The sequence below is a fragment of the Carassius auratus genome, unplaced genomic scaffold (assembly GCF_003368295.1).
Source record: "Carassius auratus strain Wakin unplaced genomic scaffold, ASM336829v1 scaf_tig00000127, whole genome shotgun sequence".
In the NCBI taxonomy this organism is placed as follows: domain Eukaryota; kingdom Metazoa; phylum Chordata; class Actinopteri; order Cypriniformes; family Cyprinidae; genus Carassius; species Carassius auratus.
The window spans coordinates 1-22,596 of record NW_020523275.1 but is presented as its reverse complement, the minus strand read 5'-3'; the positions used below and the strand labels follow the sequence as shown (position 1 = coordinate 22,596).

The following is a 22,596-nucleotide window of genomic DNA, read 5'->3' as shown; positions in this document are numbered from 1 at the left end:
CTCACATTTCACTGCTGGTTATATATATTCTATATATAATTTTATATGTGACGAATGAAAATCTTGAATCTTGAATCACATGATCTTCAAAATCATTCTAATATGATGATTTATTATCAGAGTTGTGCTGCTGAAACTGTGATACTTCTTTTAGGATTCTTTGATGAATGAAAAGTTAAAAAGAAGAGCATTTATTTAAAATAGAAGACTTTTCTAACAATAAACACTAGAGTTCAAAAGTTTGTGGTCAGTAAAATGTATTCTTTTTTTCTAAAAAATATAGAACTCTTTTAGGATGTAAAGAAAAATTTGTAAAATATTTGAAACATTATATTTTGAGTTAAAATACAACGTGATTGAAATTGAACAACTAAATAGTAATTTAATAATTAAACAAGCTTAATTCATGCACTACTGCTCAAAATTTTGGGGTCGATTAGATCATTAGATAAAGTCAGAAACTGTTCACCAAGGCTGCATTTATTTAATAAAAAATACAGTGAAATCAGCAATATTGTGAAAGAGTATATTAGAATTTAAAATAGATGATGTCTATGTGAATATATGTTAAAATCTGATTTATTTCTGTGATTTCAGCCTCATTTCTCCAGTCTTCAGTGTCACATGATCTTCAGAAATCAGTATAAGTTTATGATTTGCTGCTCAAGAAACATTTCTGATTATTATCAATATTGAAAACAGCTGAACAATATTTTTGTGGAAACGGTTACATTAAATTTTTTTTCAGGATTCACAGATAAACAGAAACTTCAAAAGACAAAAGAAGCTCAGCGAGTTTCTGTAAAGCTGAGCTCACGTGCGCTTGCGGAGGAATGTAAACACTCAGAATGAACGAGTGAAACTCCTGCGGCGAATAGAACGGCTTGCAGTTGATCAACTGCATTTCTAGATCAGGACAGCACATCTTCTTTAACACAGTTACATCTGTACCCCACCGTTCACTGATGTAAAAGCATGTCCTGCCACCGCGCGATTTCCCTGTTGATTCTGCTTCGGGTTCCGCTCTGAATAGCTGAAAGTCCAGCAGATGGAGCGTGCTGTCCGGTATGGCGTCATTCAGCCAAGTTTCCGTGAAACACAGAGCAGCAGAGTGTGAGAAATCCTTATTTGTCCAAGAGAGCAGAAGCAGTTTGTCCGTTTTGTTGGGTAGAGAGCGGAGATTTGCCAGATGGAAGCTAGGCAACGGCGTTCGAAATCCAGCTCTTTTTCCCCGTCTGCGCGTCCTCTTGAAGCGTGTGATCAGCGCAGCCGCTCCGCCGACAAGAATGTCCAGCAAAACATCAAAATAGTCGAAAACCGGTGATATATCGGGAGATGTGTGTTGCCAAATGTCCAGCAATTCATCGCTGTTGAAACTGATTGCAGGAATATAACTAAAGACAGGACAAACTAACAAAAACACAAAAACAACTGCAGAGCACGTCACGGAGGCAGCCATCCTGTATCGGCGCCAATGACGATCGGCACTTCGGAGCCTGTTCGCCACTCGGTTGATTCAGATCGGGACTTCGGAGCCTGTGTCGACAATTACCTCCAGACGAAACAAGAGAAGAAAGCCAGAAAATAAAGGGGGGGGGGGTGCCCTTTTTCAGTTTCAGCACATGCCCCTCAAAAGGTCTGTGCACGGCCCTGATCCACACAGAAATAAACAAATGTGTAAAGTGCATAAAGCCAGGAAAAAGAACAAAGTTCATTCTTTCTTTTTTCATTTTTTATTATTAGGTTGCAAATAACAGCATTATGACAATTGTTCAAACTACTTTAAATGACTAGACAGTTAATTAAGTCAAGTCACCTTCATTTTGTAGTGTTTTATAAAATAGAGATTGTTTCAAATCAGCCTAGAAAGTATTAAAAAGGTACATAACAGAATTCAAGGACACAAATCCTTTTAATTACAATTTCTCATATTAAAACCATGCTTTAATTATTTAATAAAAAAAGTGATCTTCAACCACCTTATACATGCACATTTTACCTGTACAAGCATAAAATTAACATGTGCACACAAAGTGCTCACACAAACGCATTGTTATCTGTTATTATCAGAGGCCCTTATTTTGGCATAAGCTCTTTGGCCTCTTGCAAATTCATCATCTCTGCATCCTCCTGTTCTTCATCTCCATCATCTTCATTCTCAAGTGAAGGTGGACCCCTGGAATGAGAGAGCAAATCTGCAGCTCCACCTATTACAGCCCCTGCAGCTCCACCCACAGATGCCACGGCTGCTGTCAAACCTGCAGACAGTCCAGCAGCACCTGACCAGGGAGAACAATCTTCGCATCACCAAAAATTTGCAAAATCTTCAGGAACATTTTGGAAATGACATAGGGGTATGTTTTATGGTTAACTATTCCTTTAAAATGGACAGGCAAATTAAATTTTAATAAAGAATACCTGCAGACTGGAGGAGAGCGACCAAACTTCCTGCAGCCACACCACCTCCATTGGCAATGGCTGCTGATGACATCATGCTGGCAGCCAAAGAACTTGCTGCTATACCTGCAGAGGTGAATCCAGCCATGGTGAGTGCCAGCGGGGCCAATGCAACCGCACCGACTAATGGACACAGATACAAATAATTATCTTCTGTACAACTGTGCTTTCATGTAAAGAAAAAATCATCAGAACACAGTTACCTGCCCCTGCTGTGACCCCGATTATGGTGAACAGTCCTGAAAATGGATAAAACTGATAAAATCACTGCAGAAATTATTTATAAATTAAGGGTTGCAAAATTCTGTGAATTTTCAAGACTTGAAAAATTCCATGGGAATTAATGGGAATCTGCAAAATGGCAGGAACAGGGAACTAAAATGTAGTTGAAAATTTAATGCAGATTCATTGCATTTTCAGTTGAATTCCAACCCTGTCCATTCTTCAATCACAAGCACACAGCACACTTACTGCAGACAGCACACCCTACACTGTGCATTCATCTATAACATGCACAGATAATTTATTGAATCCTGCACACAAAAGATTGGACTAAATAGCAAGATGAATGAATTCTGAAAAAAAGTATCACAGTATAAAAATAAACAAATAAATAGTTAATAAAATAAAAATATATATATTTTTTAAATTTGTATTAGTTTGCATGCATGTGAACTTATGACCAAACAAAATGTAAGTTTGTACAGTATATGATACAGTTTCCCCAAATTTCCAATTAATTCCCATAAATTCCTGTTAAGTTTCCAACTTGAATATTTCCAGAATTCCCCAGATTAAGTTCCTATGGAATTTATAAGACATCAGAACTCAAAAGAAACCATCATATATATCTTTTTTTCTTTTCTTTTTCTTTTTTTTTTTAATTCACTGGCAATTGTCTGAAAAATATTGCATTTGAATAACATTTTGAAAGATACTCCTCAATAAATAGTTAATTTATACGTTTTGCTTATTTATCAGTTAGACTGTAAAATGGAGTAAGAAAGTCAGTCAGTTAATCCGTGTAGTATACAGCCTTTTGGGAAAATCTAAGACCTATTATTTGCTTTTGAATTGTAAATTCATCTCGTCATTTACTAAATATATATATTTTCTTCTTTCTTCTAAATACTAAAATTTCTTCTTCAAAATTCCAGCTCTAACTCACAAATAATTCTATTTGAACAGCACATTTCTAAAATATTATTATTTAATTTTCTGATCGAGTGTTGTGTTTATTTTAAATACAGCAAAAAAAAAAAACAAAAAAAACTTTTACCCACATCGATTAGATTTTGCCTCATGCTATACACTTGCATATATATCTCATATTCACCAGAAGCAAACGTTTGAGGTACTTACCACGTTTCATGGTCTAAAAGATCGTACAGAACGAGAATGGTGCTTTTTTTTATATGCACACGGATTTGTGCCGCTGTGATGTACGCTGCACAAGAAGTAATGACGTGACAAAACCGAAACATCTCAAGGGCGGGAAATCACATGCCGTCTGACTCCATCCGGGAAAACCAGAACTGAATGGGAGTATTTCTGCAACACCCTAACAAACTGCATTTGTGTGGAAAAAGAAGTGATTGTCTTTGTCTTCTTGAACATGTTTAACTTGATAATTCCATTCATTTACATTTTTAGATATAATAGTAAATGTCAACTGAGAAATGTTCGGATTCCTTGTCATCTTAATGGTGACGGTTACTCTGTAACAGAAGTTTATTGTGGTAGTGTGAACTGTAACCTTTAATTTCACAAAAGGTTCTTTATAGAGGAAAATGGTTCTTCAGAATAATAAAATGTTGTTCAAATATGGCTCTTCTGTGGGATCACTGTGAGTGCACTTTTAGAAGCAAAGCCATTTAATAACTTTTTGGTTTCCTAAAGAATCTGTTAATGATTTCTTAATGGGCCAATATTTTCATTGTACAATTTAGAAGAACAAGATCAACAATTTAATTATAACAAGAAACTTATTCCACTGTAAAGTTGCCAGGTGTTTGCATACATGTCAGTCTTTACATGTTTTTATGAACGTTAGCAATGTATAAGATATGACATGGTGTGATGGAGGAGACTCTCCATGGAGTCTCCTAGTTGGTCAAAAGCTGAGGACCAAAGGGCGTCACCTTGAAACGTTGTCTTTATAAGCTACTGTAAGTCTGTTTGTTCACCTCTTTGCACACAGACAGCAAGCTGTGTGTAAACCAGCTCCTTTTCTGCAGAAAATTAAAACAAAAGACGAAGACAAACAGAATTCTGGTGACAGAATTCAAATTTAATCACATTATTAGCAACATGAATTTACTACATGGATTCATTTTAAAGTAGTTACTGTACATTTTTGCAATCTATGAAAAACAGTGAATATGAATAATTCTGCACATGATGTAAACACAATGTAAAAGTGCTTTTAGTACATAAATTTAAACACAGACCACGCATCTAGCCTAGAGCCACAGTATAATTTTAGTTACAAAGTGCTAAATGAAAAATCACAGATTTTTTTTCAAGTTTTGGGTGCTTACATCCTTATTTTTAAAATTTAGCTAAACACTTCAAATCAAGCTACAGAAAATTACTTTAAACACTCTAAGGCTGCTGCTAAACTCTTTTCATGGTAGCCGGCTGTAAACAGAAGCTCTCTGGACTCCAGTACATTTCTCATTTCCTCATCCTTTTCAACAAACCAACTGCTCCACTTGCTAGAGCTCCTGCAGCAGCGCCCACAGATGCCACACCAGCTGTTGCTGTTGCAGACATACCAGCAGCGCCTAAAAAAATGACAGAAGCTTTATTGTCTAACCCTAATGGGGTAGAAAATAGCCTTTAGGCAAAGGCTTTTTCACCAAAGGGACTTTATCCCATTTGCCACAGTAACAAAGACTTTCCTTTTTAATGCCACAGTATCCACTGAAGCCTACTGCGTTTTGAATTATGGTTGCCACTTCCGGTTTGGGGAACTTCTATTTGAATGAGCTGTCGATTTCCCTTCATGTTTTATAATAAATAAAAAAAAAACAACACAGAGTGATACAGAATGACATGTTATAAGAATATCTATGGCATATTTTATTAAGGCAACATATATTACATAATACAGATATTACTACAGTGATATTTCACCCATCTGTTATTGCTGTTGAACAAATCTGGCTTTTGGGGTTATTCATGGTTTGTTGAAAGTTCCCGTTTATCTTTTTACACTGTTATTTTTATGTTTGATGGTTGAATGGCTGAGTAGAATAATGTCATCTCATTGTGCCCAGTTGAAAAAAACAATAACATATTTTGCATTCATAAAGCGAGCCTTTTACTGATTTACAGCTTAACAGATGTTACACCCATAATTCACGAAAAAGGGTCATGGGGCGTAGGAATAAGGTGGATAGAGATCAGTGAGAGGTACTTGTCAGAACACAAAACGCCTTACAACAGGAAAAACTGAATCAGAATGACACAGAGCTGTACCCAGCCCAGTGATGTCATACAAGTTCATACGTGCATCTTAGAATAAAAACCCTACCATTGACATTACTCAGGAACTACCGTTTCAAAACAATTCAGTTACATGTGTAGCTTATCAGACGAATTCATTTTAGTACAGGTGTGTTACATTTTTTTTGCTCTTATTAGGGCATTTATACTCTTAATATAGGATTAGAAAATACCTGCAGATTGGAGGAGAGCAACCAAACTTCCTGAAGCCACACCGCCACCGCTGGAGATGGCTGCTGATGACATCATGCCAGCTGCCACAGAACCTGCAGTGATGCCGGCGGTGGTAAACCCAGCCATGCCAAGCGCAAAAGGGGCCAGAAGTACTGCACCAGCTAATCAACAGGAAAATAAATAGTTTAAAGCATTCAGTTAAATTTTCTAATAAATTTTAAATACTTCTATAAAATAAGTGGTTCACACAAGTATGAAAATCTTCTGAAAAGGTACTCACCTTCAAGCCATGCAAGATATGGATGAGTTTATTTCTTCACCAGAAAAGATTTGAATAAAAAAAATTTAATAAGGAGAAATGAGTATCCAAACAGATAATGAAAAAAAAGAGATAATAATCCAAATAATGGACACCACTTCAGTCCACCGGTTAATGTTGTGTGAAGTGAAAAGCTCCATGTTTGCAAGAAACGTTTAACTGTCCTGCTTTCTCTAGTGAAAAAGTCTAACCCCTGTTGTCCTTTCACAACAAAATTCACCAAATAGATTTATTTAGATCGGTTTTCACTTGTAAATGGTTCTTGGTCTGTGCATTTCTCTAGTGATTCAGACTAGACAATTGTTCATTTTTTCACTGGATAAAGCTATATTATGGATAGAGGACAGCTAATTTATAAGTCAATAAAATTGTTTATTACAAACACGCAGCTTGTGGTTTACTGACATATCATTTATATAGTTTATATCAGCTAACTGAACTCATTCTGATTATGATATTGTCATGCTACATTTCTGTTCCGATTTCAAACTCATCTACATCTTTGATGGGCTGAGGGGCCATCATATTTGGGGTGAACTATTCTTTAATTCGTGCTCAAACACATTTAAAAAGGGCCTAGATTATATGCTGGTCTTTGCTTACACTTACCAGCACCAGCTGTAATGATTAGAGCTGAAAATGAAAACAGAGAGTACGTAAACAAACAACGAAACACAGAGGAGATATATTTGCTTTGTGCCGTTTATGGAAATTGGGTACTCACCCCTCGACATGTTTTCAAAGAGTTTACTACAGAGCGACAATGGCCTACGTACAATATAAAAACAGGTTCAACACATAGCCTGTATAATAACAGGTTCAACAGTATTTCTTCTTCTTTGTTGGAGTTTCACGGCAGTTGGCATCCATAGTTTTGCATTACTGCCATCTGTTGTCTCACTCAAACTTATTAAAACTTAAAATCATCATTCCAGTCCAGTTCTCCTTAGAAAAGTAAACAAATATCTCCGTCCTTGGTCATTATTTCCATGTGTTACTATATTTTTAACATTATATTCTAATAGGCTATATATATTTCCTGTTCCTGATTTTTTATTTTTTTGCCTTTTTTGTATACAGGTGCTGGTTATATAATTAGAATAACATAAAAAAGTTGATTTATTTCTCTATTTCCATTCAAAAAGTGAAGCTTGTATATTATATTAATTCATTACACACAGACTGATATATTTCAAATGTTTATTTCTTTTAATTTTAATGATTATAACTGACAACGAAGAAAAATCCCAAATTCAGTATCTAAGAAAATTATAATATTGTGAAAAGGTTCAATATTGAAGACACCTGGTGCCACACTCTAATCAGTTAATTAACTCAAAACACCTGCAAAGGCCTTTAAATGGTCTCTCAGTGTAGTTCTGTAGGCTTCACAATCATGGGGAAGACTGCTGACTTGACAGTTGTCCAAAAGACGACCATTAACACCTTGCACAAGGAGGGCAAGACACGAAAGGCCATTGCAAAAGAGGCTGGCTGTTCACAGAGCTCTGTGTCCAAGCACATTAATAGAGAGGCGAAGGAAAGGAAAAGATGTGGTAGAAAAAAAAAGTGGACATGCAATATGGATAACCCCACCCTGGAGAGGGTTGTGAAACAAAACCCATTAAAAAATGTGAGGGAGATTCACAAAGAGTGGACTGCAGCTGGAGTCAGTGCTTCAAGAACCACTACACACAGACGTATGCAAGACATGGGTTTCAGCTGTCACATTCCTTGTGTCGAGCCACTCTTGAACAACAGACAGCATCAGAAGCATCTCGCCTGGGCTAAAGACAAAAAGGACTGGACTGCTGCTGAGTAGTCCAAAGTTATGTTCTCTGATGAAAGTAAAATTTGCATTTCCTTTGGAAATCAGGGTCCCAGAGTCAGGAGGAAGAGAGGAGAGGCACACAATTCATGTTGCTTGAGGTCCAGTGTAAAGTTTCCACAGTCAGTGATGGTTTGGGGTGCCATGCCATCTGCTGGTGTTGGTCCACTGTGTTTTCTGAGACCCAAGGTCAACGCAGCCGTATACCAGGAAGTTTTAGAGCACTTCATGCTTCCTGCTGATGACCAACTTTATGGAGATGCAGATTTCATTTTCCAACAGGACTTGGCACCTGCAATCAGTGCCAAAGTTACCAGTACCTGGTTTAAGGACCATGGTATCCCTGTTCTTCATTGGCCAGCAATCTCGCCTGACCTTAACCCCATAGAAAATCTATGGGGTATTGTGAAAAGGAAGATGCAATATGCCAGACCCAAGTATGCAGAAGAGCTTAAAGGGTTAGTTCGCCCAAAAATGAAAATTAAGTAAGAAAAACATCAAAGTAGTCCATGTGACATCAGAGGGTCCGTTGGAATTTTTTGAAGCATCGAAAATACATCTTGGTCCAAAAATAGCAAAAACGACGACTTTATTCAGCATTGTCTTCTCTTCCGTGTCTGTATGAGAGAGAGTTCAAATCAAAGCAGCTCGATTTCCGGTTCGCGAACGAATCATTCAGTTCACCAAATCGAACTGAATCATTTTAAACGCTTCGCATCTCTAATACGCATTAATCCACAAATGACTTAAGCTGTTAACTTTGTTAATGTATGGAGCCAGAAGAGTCTCAATAAAGATAAATGCACACACTACAGTCACATATGCACACATAGGATTCATACATGCACACACATAATTCATAAATACACACACAGGATACACAAATGCACACAAAATTCACAAATGCACACACAAAATTTAAAAAGCACAGAAGATTCACAAATGCATACAAAATTCAGAAATGCACACAAAATTCAGAAATACACACACAATTTAGAAATGCAAACAACATTTACAAATGCACTCAAGATTCACAAATGCACAGGACAAGATTCAGAAATGTATTTCTGATGCACACACACATATATCTTGATTTACAAACTGCTTGCGGTCTGTGAACTTCACTGCATTTGTGTGTGAATTTTGAGACTCCCCTGACTTGGCTCGACACACAAATGCCTTTTTTTAAACAGGGAATGATCTGCAACCAATCAGATATCTCCCTTGTTTTAGCCAATCACAAGAATGCACCCCACGTGGGGGATTGTTTATTTATAAGCCAATCACTTTCCTCACGCAGCGAACGACTCACTTACCTCACGCAGCCAGCGACTCACTTTGCGCAGCCAGCGACCCACTTTGCGCAGCGAACGACTCACTTTCCTCACGAGTCACGCAGCGAACGACTCACTCTCCTCACCCAGCGAGCGACTCACTTTCCTCACGAGTCACGCAGCGAACGATTCACTTTCCTCACGAGTCACGCAGCGAACGACTCACTTTCCTCACCCAGTGAGCGACTCACTTTCCTCAGCGAACGAATCACTTTCCTCAAGCAGCGAAGTTGAGCGAACGATTCACTTTCCTCACGCAGCGATCAACTCACTTTCCTCACGAGTCACGCAGCGAACGATTCACTTTCCTCACGAGTCACGCAGCGAACGACTCACTTTCCTCACCCAGCGAGCGACTCACTTTCCTCACGAGTCAGCAGGGAACGATTCACTTTCCTCACGAGTCACGCAGCGAACGACTCACTTTCCTCACCCAGCGAGCGACTCACTTTCCTCAGCAAACGATTCACTTTCCTCAAGCAGCGAAGTTGAGCGAACGATTCACTTTCCTCACGCAGCGATCAACTCACTTTCCTAAGCGAAGGACAGCCAGAGAGCCACTTTCCTCTTGCAGCCGACCACTGACTCTCTCTTCATGTAGGGACTGAATATTATAATTTAAGTGACTTCTATATTGCATCCAAAAGAATATTTAGATATATTTAAATATTCAAAAAGGTTTAAACATTTTTTTTTTTACTTTCATTAAAATATTTCAATAAAATGAAATAATTGCCTATTGCAAATTTATGAATCCATGGTTAACTTTTTTTCTGCAGTCACTGGGCTATATGTATTGAGACATTTTTAAATTTATATTTTGTAAAAAAATAATAAAAAATAAACCTGAATTGTAATCTAAACATCTGTATTTTCATACAATTTAATACAATTGCTGTGTGAACACGTTCATGTGATTGGCTTATAAGTAAACAATCCCCCACGTGGGGTGCATTCTTGTGATTGGCTAAAAGAAGGGAGATATCTGATTGGTTGCAGATCATTCCCTGTTTAAAAAAAAGCATTTGTGTGTTGAGCCAAGTCAGGGGAGTCTCAAAATTCACACACAAATGCAGTGAAGTTCACAGACCGCAAGCAGTTTGTGAATCAAGATATATGTGTGTGTGCATCAGAAATACATTTCTGAATCTTGTTCTGTGCATTTGTGAATCTTGTTCTGTGCATTTGTGAATCTTGAGTGCATTTGTAAATGTTGTTTGCATTTCTGAATTGTGTGTGTATTTCTGATTTTTGTGTGCATTTCTGAATTTTGTATGCATTTGTGAATCTTCTGTGCTTTTTAAATTTTGTGCGCATTTGTGCATCTTGTGTGTGTATTTATGAATCATGTGTGTGCATGTATGAATCCTGTGTGTGCATATGTGAATGTAGTGTGTGTATTTATCTTTATTGAGACTCTTCTGGCTCCATAGAACTGCTGTGATGAACACCGAGCCGAGCCAGATAAAGAACAATAGACTGACTCGTTTCGTAATCACATCGTAATCAGACTCATGGATACAGCTACAGGAAACCAATTTTTTTTTCTACCATATAGATTGTGTTATTACCTACCCCAACCCTAAACCTACCCTTACAGTAATGCAGATAAATTAAATATTCTTCTTCAGCATGAGAAAAAGGACACATTATTGATGTGCACATGCACAGTCAACCCTTGTAGGATAAAATGTCAGGACACCGGCTCTCTTCCCCAGTCTACGCATCCTGAAGTGCTTGATCAACGTATTAATTGTATTATTATTCATTTTTTTGTTTAATAATATTATTCTGCAAACTCTTCAGCCACACACTGTAGTTTATGCAGTAAAGCAGTGACTAGAGCTAGATCACACTGCCCCCTGCCGGCAGATCAAGCACATCACGAAATGTTTGGCTGGATGAGGGTCAACAGGAAGTACTACTTGTGTCCCACCGCAGTTCTCAAGCGGAAAAGGTTGTGGCATTGGCGACAACGACAATCCGAATGGCGTCCCAACAACGTAAGCAATAATACAAGTCCTTCTCCCACTATGCACTGGCTTTTCGATTACAGTGACAAACGTGGTGAGTGTTTTATCTCGCATCTAGCGCGGAGTGGGCGTGCACGATCTCAGTTCGTTTAGCGCGAGGCCTTCCTGCGGTGCACGCGACGCGACTCCAGACGAGTGTGCAAAAAGCCGCGTCTAATTTGCTTCTAACTATATATGTACCTTTAGGAGATGGTGTCAAACAATTGTTGTTGATAAGAGGGAGTTTAATTCGGTCTGGTGAGCGCGTGAGATACTTGCAGGCTGGTTGGTAAAGGCCCCCTGCTGTTAGCCGAAGCGTGTGGTGGTTTGTTTGTTTTGTGAGGCTTTTCTAACGCAGAGCTTTCCTTAAACGCCGACTGCATCTATAGCAAACATTAGAACTGTGTGTGTGTTTTTTTTTTACAGCTGCCTTCTCTTGTTCAGAGAGAGTCTGTGAATGTGTGAGCTGCTGAGGGCTGCATGCGCTAGCTGTCAGTGCACGTGAGCCGATCTGTAGCCAAAATAAAACACATCAGTGGCTCTGACCAGTCTACTCTGAATGCAAAATGTGTGATTTAGGTCATTAAACAATTTAGATGTATATCTCCATTGAGTTTTTAGTCTATAATAGACTTTTGCAGTTTGACACCTGATGCTAACGCCATACTTTGTTTTACCAACTGTTCTAATTCATTGTGACAAGCTGTTCAGTAGCTGTGTTATTATAAGAAGGGGAGACCGGGGCCAGTTGTCAAACTTTTTACTTTAGTGAATGTTTCATATAATTAGGCACATTAACTTTTAAACACACACAAGGTTAAAAAACATACCTTTTAAGTCTTGGCTCCAAAAAAAAAAAAAAAAAAAAAAAAAATTGTTTCCTGCAACATTTCATACCCACTGCTAGAGTAAACAAACACTTGTGCAGTTGGACTTTGGACTGGATACTGCCCTTTTGACAGTTAGCCCCTGCCTTCCCTATGTCGGTGTGTGGTTTGCAACATATTTGTATATAGTTTTGATTTAATGCCAAACATGCTACATTTTATTAAGCATGGGAAACTGTAGGATTTTTTTTTGTTCTTTTTCCTTCTGCAAACTAATGAGCATTTATTTGGCGTTAATGTCATCAATCCAACTCATTTGTAAAAATGGTACACATTAGAAGATAATGCAGTGTTAAAGATACATTTATAACAATTACCTTTTTTTACTCTTCTAGAGCAAACCATACAGTGCAGGAATTGATGGATATAGCTGGTGGTCCATTCAATCATCTGGTTCCCAGTGACCAGTTGGATGATTCCTTACTGCTCGGACAGAACCTGGAATGTGAAGCTAGGGATGAGTTTGAACCGGGTGACGGCCAACCGGAAGATTCACTGAAGAACATGCTCAGTGACAAAGATCCCATGTTTGGATCTGCTATTACCCAGTTTCATCTGTTAGAAAACGAAGATGTCAGTTTTAAGCTTGGGAGCTCAACCGGTACAGTAATTGCTTTTGAAGTCTGTGTTTTGAATTTGAAGAAGGTTTGTAGTTTAACTACTTTGACGGTGTTTTGCTGATGCAGATCATGACATGACAGCTGCAGGTGTTAGTCAGAGTCCATCTGATGGAGAACACAGTCAGTCCAGCTTCTCGAAGGGCAGAAGACAAGCAGGTCATTTACAGAGGAGACAAACAGGTACACATAACAAAATGAACACAACTGGATTGGTTTGAATCTTCTGAATCAGCTTGCAGTAAAAGTTCAGAAGTAAACCACAATTAATCCACTGATTGTTTGCAGCTGTCCAAAGACAATTTTTACTCTATTAGTTAATATAAATTAGTTTTTATTTTTAAAGTTAAAATCAAAATAAAATTTTAAATGTCAACTCGTCAATTTTAATATATTTTAATAATATAATAATAATAATAATAATTTTTAAAATGGCACTTATAGTTGTCTTGTCTATAAGTGATTTATAACAGGGTGTATGTAGTATGCCCATATATATATATATATATATATATATATATATATATATATGGGCATACTATATATATTTATGCGCCCATATGGGTATCTAGTAGTTAAACCAAGGAATTACATAATATTTTTTTGCCTTTATGCATTGGAATTTAAAAACGTTTTCTCTATTTTAACCCTGAAAATCATGCTTTTACAGTCATTTTACAGCTTAATATGTTACTATAGACATTGGCCTACCAAAAAAAGCTGACAAAAGGATGCCATCAAATATTAAATGTTGTTTGTACATTAATTTGAAGATTTAGAAATTATTGCAATATAAAAGTATATTTAAAACTTTAATGTTAGGTGGGATTAATCGCAAAAATTAATTATTATTTTTTTAATCGTTTGACTGCACTAGTTTAAAGTCATCTGGAACCAACGTATTTGCCCGTTTGCTGTGTTTGACTGCTCATCTGTTTAGCCACTATGTGTGTTGAAACCATTTTTCTCTTTCAGCGAGCCGCGGTCGATTCAAAGGCAGGCGCACAGGTCCTGCACGAAAAGCAGCCGAGAGTAACAAGCAAGAGTCAACATGTAGCAGAAACCCGGTTGGAAATAAAAGCCTTGATGCAAAAAGGGAAGCCCTGCTCAGCCGACGTTTTAGAATCCATGAGGTCGACTCCTCTATGAATCCAGTAGTTGTGTTACGTCGATTAACTGTTACTGTGGGGGGCTATAAAATTGAACTGCTTCCTGGCCCGTCGCATGCATTTGGGTCATTTAGCACGAGCGCTCTTCAGTCTCTGGGCTTCCAGGATGACAGCGTCACTGCCGATGACCATGCACTCAACTTGGGTCAAAATCAAGATGATGGCACACAAGAAGTTGTTAATTCTACACAAGACGTTGTCGGGGAAGTGAGCGTTGGCCAGTCAACTAGTGAAGACATGCCTATGGATTTTGGGCCATATGTGAACCCTAATGAAGTACAAGACACCAACAGCTCCATGTCGCTCAAACCCAGTGTGGATAACACCACACCTGCAGACAACAAAAAGAATGACCAAAACAGGACCCGAAAGTTACGTGCACAAAAAACAGGGAACAAGAATGGCAAGCCGGTTCAACCTGCAGTCAAAAAGCTTCTAAAACACAAACAGGCTTTGTCTGCTGCCAAAAACAAACCATCTCATCTCAGCAGGCCAGGGCTCTTGCAGAAAGTACCAAGACACCCCAGAGATAAAAATCTACATACAAACCGCCCCAAAAGTCATAAAGGAAAGCCCATTAATGTTGGCTTGAAACGGCCAGGTGGACCAGTCACTCCTAAACCACCCTTAAAAATTCAAAAGGTTCAAGTTGGAAATCCTGCAAACCAAACCGTAAACCCACCTGTCCCAGTGTCCCCTACTGTCAGCAGAAAACTGTCATCTAATTCTGGTCCACGTGCCACGTCAGTCCAGTCTCCTCATCCTCTAAAAAAGCCACAAAATCCTCCCACTCCAGTAAACAAAACAAACACACCTGTGAAAAACAGCCAAGGAGAAGAAGAGCAGGAGAAGGTCAAGATCAAGCAGCCAGAGAAGATCCAGCAAAGACACAAGAGCAGAAACTCTAGGAGTATATCGGTAGAGGAGCCGCAGCTCTTTATCCCTGATAATGCCCCTGTGGTGAAGAAGGAAGCTGAGGGTGACCCTCCTCCTGAAAGCGAGACTGTGTGGGATCCCAGCAAGCACTGTGGATTATGCAAGAAACCTCACAACAACCGGTATGTGCTTTAATCTCTAAATCCATTCATATGTGACCGTGGACCACATAACCAGTCTTGAGAGTAAATTTTTCAAAATTGAGTTTTATACATCAATGAAAGCTGAATAAATGAGCTTTCAATTGATTTATGGTTTATTAAGATCCTACAATATTTAACAGAGATACAACTAAAACCTTGTTTTTCCCTTTGAATTATGTTGTTTTCAAGCCTTTTGCGACTTTTTTTTTTTTTTATGAATATAAAAGTAATGGATATTGGTTGGCAGTTAAATTGTCACACATTGAAGTTTTGCTAATACAACTCATTGTGTGCTCCCCAGATATAAACGTTTAGAGATCAAATTGATGTATTATTGGTACCTTCAATGTATTCCTTATATTTTCTTCACTTAGCCTTAAAATGTCTTACATTTACCTTCATAAAACCTAAAGATATCCTAATCAATCGGTAGTTAGAAAAAAAGCCTTATGTTAGATCTGTATGGGCTGAAGACAGACCTGTAAGTTTCATCCACACCGCTGTTGTCTGATTGTTTGATTAGGTTCATGGTGGGCTGCGGCCGCTGTGAAGACTGGTTTCATGGGGATTGTGTGGGTCTGGATCTGTCTAAAGTGCAGCAGATGGAAAAGGAGGACCAGGAGTATGTGTGTTTGAAGTGCTGTGCGGAAGATAATGGGAAAGTCGATGCTCAGGCCAAGGGGCAGTCGGATGAGAAGTCATCTGCTAAACAAAAACAGAGACCCCAGCAGTCGGTCACCGCAGGTGGAATACGACCCTTCCAAAAAGTAAGCAAACAAGTCAAAATGTATGCATTGGTCAACATAAAAATCAAGTAGTTTTTAATTATAAAGTGTTGTGTAACTGCCATATATGAAAGCATAGATGGGAACCAGTAACTTTCACTTAAATCAGGTGAAAACTTGAGATTGTGACTGAAAGTGTTGTAAAAATCACAGGCTGCTAAATTAGCATTAGCATGTCATTGCCTAAAATTAGATTAAAAGGAATCTAGATTAATAGGATATGATTTGTCCTATATCAACCTAGTGCAAACAAAGTTGTATTTTGATGATTGCTTATGGCAGATTTATATTTTGTTCTGCCCTTTCTGATTTAGCTTTTGATTTGTGTGGTAGCCACCTGCTTTCTTTAAAATGGTTTGTATAAATCAGCTTTTCTATATTATTTACACTGGGTGTGAAGGGCTTAGTTAGCTTTCACTCAGGGTAGGTGGACGGTTCCTCACAGGTGTGTTCACATGGACAGGTGTGTTACACACTCACATATACGCACAACCGGCGCAGCGTCATAGAATGTCTATCAACAGAGTCACGCCCACTTTTAGGGGAAAACAAACCGCCATACAGCATTGGATCGAGGTAGTGGACTAACATTACAACATGCCAAAGAGTTGTTGTGTGGTTGGGTGCACCAGTAATGTTTGCAAAACCCCAAATTTGCCATCATCATCCATATCTTGCTGTTATGGAAATATCATGAATTACTATGATTCTAATCGAAAGCTAAGCCAGGCTAGTTGTATGGCTGGGCAGAAAAGTGCACTCAGTACTCTAAATATAAAGACATAATATATACATTTAAAGAGGTTTACTTTCAAATACGAAGGAAAAACATTCACTGGTGAACCTGCTGTCTCGATGAGGTATGAGTGAATGTCCCGGTAAGGCACTTCTGGCCACTGGATGGGGTTGTTACACCAGTTTGACACTGGGAGAATGAAGGGACGTACGTGTTTTTAAATTGACCAAATTAAGTTTGTGGATATATCTTTCATGCTCTGGTGCAGGCAGAGTGGACATATAATTTCTTGACATGTTTAGTCTTAGGGATTTCTTAAGTTATTCACTCCTGCCGGCTGTGTACATACGTTGCTTTTCGCCGCTATTTTGTATGGAAGTCTATGGGAAATCTAGTTTATTTTCCCCTAAAAAGGGGCGGTGAAAAAAATTGACAGTTACGTTCCCGGATGTGCCGGTTGTGTGTAAATGGCCACCTGAATTTGTTTGGCTCAGATTACAGTTTTACTGCCATATAGTAGTACTCATTTATTTTTATTTATTTATTTTTATTTTTTACAGAATGTTGGAGAACGACGACCGTCAGAAGATTCAGCATCAAAGGGTATTTATTTTATATAAAATATACTTATATACCTATTTTTTTTAATTATTTTTTCAATTTATTAATAAAATGATCAAATTAATAAAATTAATTTGTCCTCATTCATATTTTAAATTAATACAAAATGATTAACTTTAAATATTTACAGGACCAAGTGTTAAGCATGAGGCGAAGAAAGTTAAAATATCACCTGTGTCCTCAAAGAAACCGTCCACTGGACATATAAGACGAAGTGTTCGGGACTCGCTGGAGGAGATTCTTTTGAAACGGTTTGTGAACGTTGCTGAAATAAAGCGGTCTACCTCTTGTTTGTATTAAGTGTGTAATGTTAAGTTGTTCATATTCTCTTCAATGTATCCTCTTATTTTACAGACTGAAGGAGGCCGATTTAAAGATTTCATTGGACAAGCCTGCTGAGTTGGCCAGAAGAATGGAGAAAGAGCTTTTTGCTCTATTTCAGGGTGTTGACAGTAAATACAAAAATAAATACAGGAGTTTGACTTTCAATCTGAAAGATGCAAAAAATAATGTAAGTAATTTAACATTATTTTTGGTAATACAATTGTTTTTCAATAGTATACAATTTTGGGTTACACTTAATTTTAAGGTGTCCTTGTTACAGGGTACTTATGCATTTAAGTACTGAGTAATTAACTACATATATGGTTAGTTATTATGTTATTATAATAGTAAGTACATGTAATGTGTAACAGGGACACCTTAATATAAAGCGTTACCCAATTTTTCAACAGTATTGTAAAAAACGTATAAGATTTTATATTTGACAAAGTATTTCATGTCTCTGGGCAGCATATTTTCACTGTTTACACGTTTTCATTTTTACTTCCCTTCTAAAAATCTAATGCTGTGTTAATGAAAATAAATGTTCTTTTGCAGGTTTTATTCAAGCGCGTGCTCAAGGGGGAAGTTTCCCCTGCAGATTTGGTGCGTATGACTGCAGAAGAGCTGGCCTCTAAGGAGCTGGCTGCTTGGAGACGAAGAGAGAATCGACATGTTAGTAAAACATTGTGAGATTTTGGAAATGCAGCAGAGCTACAGTTTATATTTTATAAATAATAATCAGTGGGACATTTGTCCATCAGAAAAGTAATTTCAAAGTCATTCCGATTTTGATATTGATTGTTGACCTTATTGATGTTTCTGCTGCCAGACGATTGAAATGATTGAGAAAGAACAGAGAGAGGTAGAGAGACGTCCTATCACTAAAATCACCCATAAAGGGGAAATTGAAATTGAGAATCAGGAGCCTGCCAAAGCACCAGAGGCCATAGAGGTTGAGGTGAGATTTGGGAGACTTAATGCTCCATTCTGTGCAGCTTTTAAAAAAAAGATATTTTCAAACAATGAAAACGAAAATTGCTTTCTAAATTTTCCTTGTTTGTCTTCAGCCAGAGCCTGTTCCGAAAGCTGCAGAAGTGCCTGAAGAAAAACCCGAGACTAAAGCTGACAGTCCTAAGAAATCTATAGATACCACCAACTTGCACAAGTCTCATCTATTTGACCTCAACTGCAAAATCTGCACCGGTAAAACATTAAAATAAAGTTCAGCTTTTAAAAACTTATTTTTTTGGGGGTGAAGGGGTTACATCATACTAAACTAAAAAGTATATTGGGTCTACTTAATGTTAAGCAAATTTTTTTTACCCAAAAAACTAAGTCTGATAAATTAAGTCCATTAAGAAGCTCCCTCTTTTAATGTAAGATTCAGCTTGTGTACAGGAATTTTATTTGTTAAAGCTGTTAAACATTCTTAAAAAGAAACTTATGTCAAAGTTGCAAAATGTATTCATTAGTAAAGTTTTCAGAGTTACAGAATGTTTTTATGGTACAATGAACTTACCATGATTCCATTTCTCTGAAGGTCGCATGGCTCCACCTACAGAGGAAGCCACTACAAAGGTAGCAAAAGTGGCTACAACAGTTGTGAGGAGGCAGTCTAGTACGACAGATGAATCTCTGCACTCCACAACTACTCCTACATCAGCACTGATGGACGATCTGTCTTTAAGGGCTATGGAGGAAGGTCTCCTCAATTTTTTGCCCGAATCCAGGTAAGATTCCTGATTAAGCAAATTATTTAAGTAATCTCATGTTTGGAAAACAAGACTTTAAATTATATTATGAAATTGTTGCTTTAATAGGTCAGATAGTCTAAGTAGCAAAGAAGATACAGCTACTTTCCTCAGCAGTTTGGAAAGCCTATGGGGTGGCTTTGTTGATATGCCGGCAGTGGCGAGGTTTCTAACAAAAGCTTATCCTGTCTCTGGAATACTGGACCACCTAACTCAGGTAATGTGGCAGTCAAACATTTTGAAGTACATCCTAAATATATCAGTGAAACATTGGAACTGATGTGTTAGAAACATATCGAATCGTGTCTGCAGGATTTGCCGGACAACATCCAAATAGGTGGACGCATCTCTCCTCAAATAGTCTGGGATTATGTGGAGAAAATCCGTGCTTCTGGGACAAAGGTGAATGATTTATCCTTTGAGTAGTCATTGTCTATATATGACCATTTGTATTTGCTTTTTGTGACTTTTACTTACCCCCTTCCAGGAAATATGTGTAATCCGTTTCAGCCCCGACAACGAGGAAGATGAGATCTCGTATACTTTGTTGTACGCCTATTTTAGCAGCCGAAGAAGATATGGAGTTGTTGCCAACAACCGCAAACAAGTTAAAGACATGTATCTCATTCCTCTTGGCTCCACAGAAAAAATTCCCCACCAGATTGTTCCGTTTGATGGTCCAGGTAAGACTTTGTTTTTTTTAGGGCAATTTGTACTATCCGCATGATTTTTGCAACGAAAATTAATTGTGTAATCCTCCACATTGTAGGAATGGAGACCAATCGCCCCAATCTTCTTCTTGGATTGGTAATTCGCCGGAGACCGAAAAGTGACTTTGGGGTAATCCTGCCAAGCGATGTCAGCGAAGCTCCTAGTTTCTTGGCAGAAAGCAAACCTCATGTCGATAACCAACAGAAAGCTCCTGTGGCTCAAGACGCGGAGCAAAGTTTTATCAGCATTTTGGGGAACACGCAGAAAAAAGACACTGCAGACTTAATTAAGTCAGTCGTCGAAGAACCGATATTGGATACGGAAACCGATGAGAATGTTTGTTTGCACTTTCTTCCTGGGGTGCTGAAGTTGCCCGGAAATGCGGCATCGTCTTCGAGCGACACTGCGAAGAGTGATTCTACAGCAACTGAGTCCAAGACTCCAACTGTTGACAGTGGAAATCATGTAGCAATCCATCCTAAACCTACAGCCAGCGTTCCTCGACTTGACCGCTTCATTATCAAGAAAAAAGACCCCAAAGCTGTTAAAACAGAGCAGGCTCCACCCAGCTCGAGTCTGGAGACAAACTCGGAAAAAAAAAGAGAGTGAAATCATACTGTCTCTGAGTGACAAACCTGCAGATGTTTCAACAGAGAGTTTCCTGTCTTCTCTCACGGCCACTAAACCAAAGAGGAGTCCGTGACTGACAGCAAAGCTGCACCAGCTAGTCAAGAAACAAGAGAAACCACTTCATCAGATGCATCAAGAGATTCTGTTAGTGACGGCTCTTGCTCTGTCCCCAAAAATGAAACAGTATCAAGTCCCACCAAGACTTTGAAGATGTCTTCATCATCTGAACTTCCCGAGTTAAAACCGCAACAACCAGAAAGTAATTCAGAAAAGAAAGTTACTCAGCAGCCATTAACACAAGCCTCTCAAGAGTGCAAAGCCATAGAGGACATCCAAGCCATCAGCACAATCTCCTCCTTTGGGAAAAACGAAGGTCTTAAGCAGTCCAGGACCTCTTCTTTTAACCATAAATTACATAATCCATCCCTCATTTTTCATTCCTTATTACACCGGTCCACCTGTTCCCCAATATTTTCCTCCTCCAGCCAATCCTGCCCCTTACTTACCTCTTCAACCACGGGTTCCCTCCACCCTTCGCATTTCCTTCTGGTCCACCTCCCCCACAGATGTTCCCTCCAAGTGATCCTTGCATGCTCGCTCCACCTTGGCCTCAAACCGTCCCTTCCCAAATGCACCCTGCACCACCTCTGACGAATGAGTCAAGTTTACTGACCTCTTCACCCCTCAGCAAAGATGAAAAAGGCTCGGAGAAGTCATATGGTGACTTGGGCGACAAGCCGTCCAGACGGTCCGATGAGACCCACAGGAAGGACAATAGAGAAAGAGACCACTATGACAAACACCATCACAAAAGCAGGCACTATGACAGGGACCGCGAAAAGCACAGGGAGAGAAGTCACAGTCATAAAGAACGCCACTCGAAAGAGGACAAGCATGAAAAACCCAGAGAGCGGCACCACAGCAGCAGTCATAACCGGGACAGGGACAAACACAGACGGGATTCTGATTATGAGAAACAAAGGAGAGACTCGAGAGAAAGACGCTCGTGATCTTGGCATGGAACCGCTCTAGTTTCCTTAAATTTGTAAAACAGTAGAAAACTATTTATAAAGTTGCAAAATGATTTTTATATGGAAAAGCAGCTAGCGAGATTGTGTGTGTTTTTTTAATGCAATCTAAACGATATATTTTCTTTTTTTTTTTTTGTAAATTTTCCCTACCTGGCTTTTCAATTACCCACTAACATTGTCTTCACAAGCAGCTGGTTGTAATCAAGAAAATGAAACTACTGTTGTACGCAAACTGCCATGAGACAAAACATGTCATGGTTGATGAGAACAGCTTCTTTTGCTACACGTTTTATTTTTCGGTTTTAATTTTTTTTTAAAATTGGCTTCTTAAGTATTTTCTATATTTCATGTGACAAATATTTCTTTGTACATTTTGGCTTGTCACACAACAGAAATGTGCATATTTAGCACATCGTGTTTATGTACAGTTCATAAAATGTTTTATTATTAGTAAAGCGACTGAAATGAAAGTCTTTGTTTCTTAAAGAGGCTTATTTTTTTATTGCCATACACTGTAATTAAACATAACACCTGAGATCACAGAATAAGGTACGGTTTATTTCACAATAACAAAAAAGGAAATAAGACTACTATTGGGTAAATGTTTTGATTGCCTTTTAC

At 38.4% G+C, this 22,596-nt stretch overlaps 2 protein-coding genes and 1 pseudogene across 2 annotated transcripts; 1 reads left to right on the top strand and 2 right to left on the bottom strand.

Annotated features, from left to right (window-relative positions):
* Positions 1 to 1,717: 1,717 nt before the first annotated feature.
* Positions 1,718 to 3,956, bottom strand: LOC113068807 (interferon alpha-inducible protein 27-like protein 2A). Its single transcript, XM_026241667.1, has 4 exons — positions 3,820 to 3,956; positions 2,661 to 2,696; positions 2,419 to 2,580; positions 1,718 to 2,279 (listed from the first exon to the last, which is right to left on the bottom strand). Exons 1-4 carry the CDS (start codon positions 3,827 to 3,829, stop codon positions 2,077 to 2,079), a joined length of 411 nt encoding a protein of 136 aa, XP_026097452.1. The 5' UTR covers positions 3,830 to 3,956; the 3' UTR covers positions 1,718 to 2,076.
* A 770-nt stretch (positions 3,957 to 4,726) lies between these two features.
* LOC113068805 (interferon alpha-inducible protein 27-like protein 2A) lies at positions 4,727 to 7,318 on the bottom strand. The gene is made up of 4 exons (XM_026241666.1): positions 7,185 to 7,318; positions 7,070 to 7,093; positions 6,141 to 6,302; positions 4,727 to 5,243 (listed from the first exon to the last, which is right to left on the bottom strand). The coding sequence occupies exons 1-4, from the start codon at positions 7,192 to 7,194 to the stop codon at positions 5,134 to 5,136; spliced, it is 306 nt and encodes a 101-aa protein (XP_026097451.1). The 5' UTR covers positions 7,195 to 7,318; the 3' UTR covers positions 4,727 to 5,133.
* Positions 7,319 to 11,504: 4,186 nt separating this feature from the next.
* LOC113068808 (PHD finger protein 3-like) lies at positions 11,505 to 22,284 on the top strand (annotated as a pseudogene).
* The last annotated feature ends 312 nt before the right edge of the window (positions 22,285 to 22,596 follow it).

Bases quoted from the DNA above. Each gene is read 5' to 3' on its own strand.
- LOC113068805 (XM_026241666.1), bottom strand. The intron at 6,303-7,069 runs GTAAGTGTAAGC...CCTGTTGATTAG, and splicing joins AATCATTACAGCTGGTGCTG to CTGGTGCAGTACTTCTGGCC. The intron at 5,244-6,140 runs GTATTTTCTAAT...TCATTTTTTTAG, and splicing joins TGCTCTCCTCCAATCTGCAG to GCGCTGCTGGTATGTCTGCA.
- LOC113068807 (XM_026241667.1), bottom strand. The intron at 2,581-2,660 runs GTAACTGTGTTC...TGTGTCCATTAG, and splicing joins CGGGGTCACAGCAGGGGCAG to TCGGTGCGGTTGCATTGGCC. The intron at 2,280-2,418 runs GTATTCTTTATT...CTCCCTGGTCAG, and splicing joins CGCTCTCCTCCAGTCTGCAG to GTGCTGCTGGACTGTCTGCA.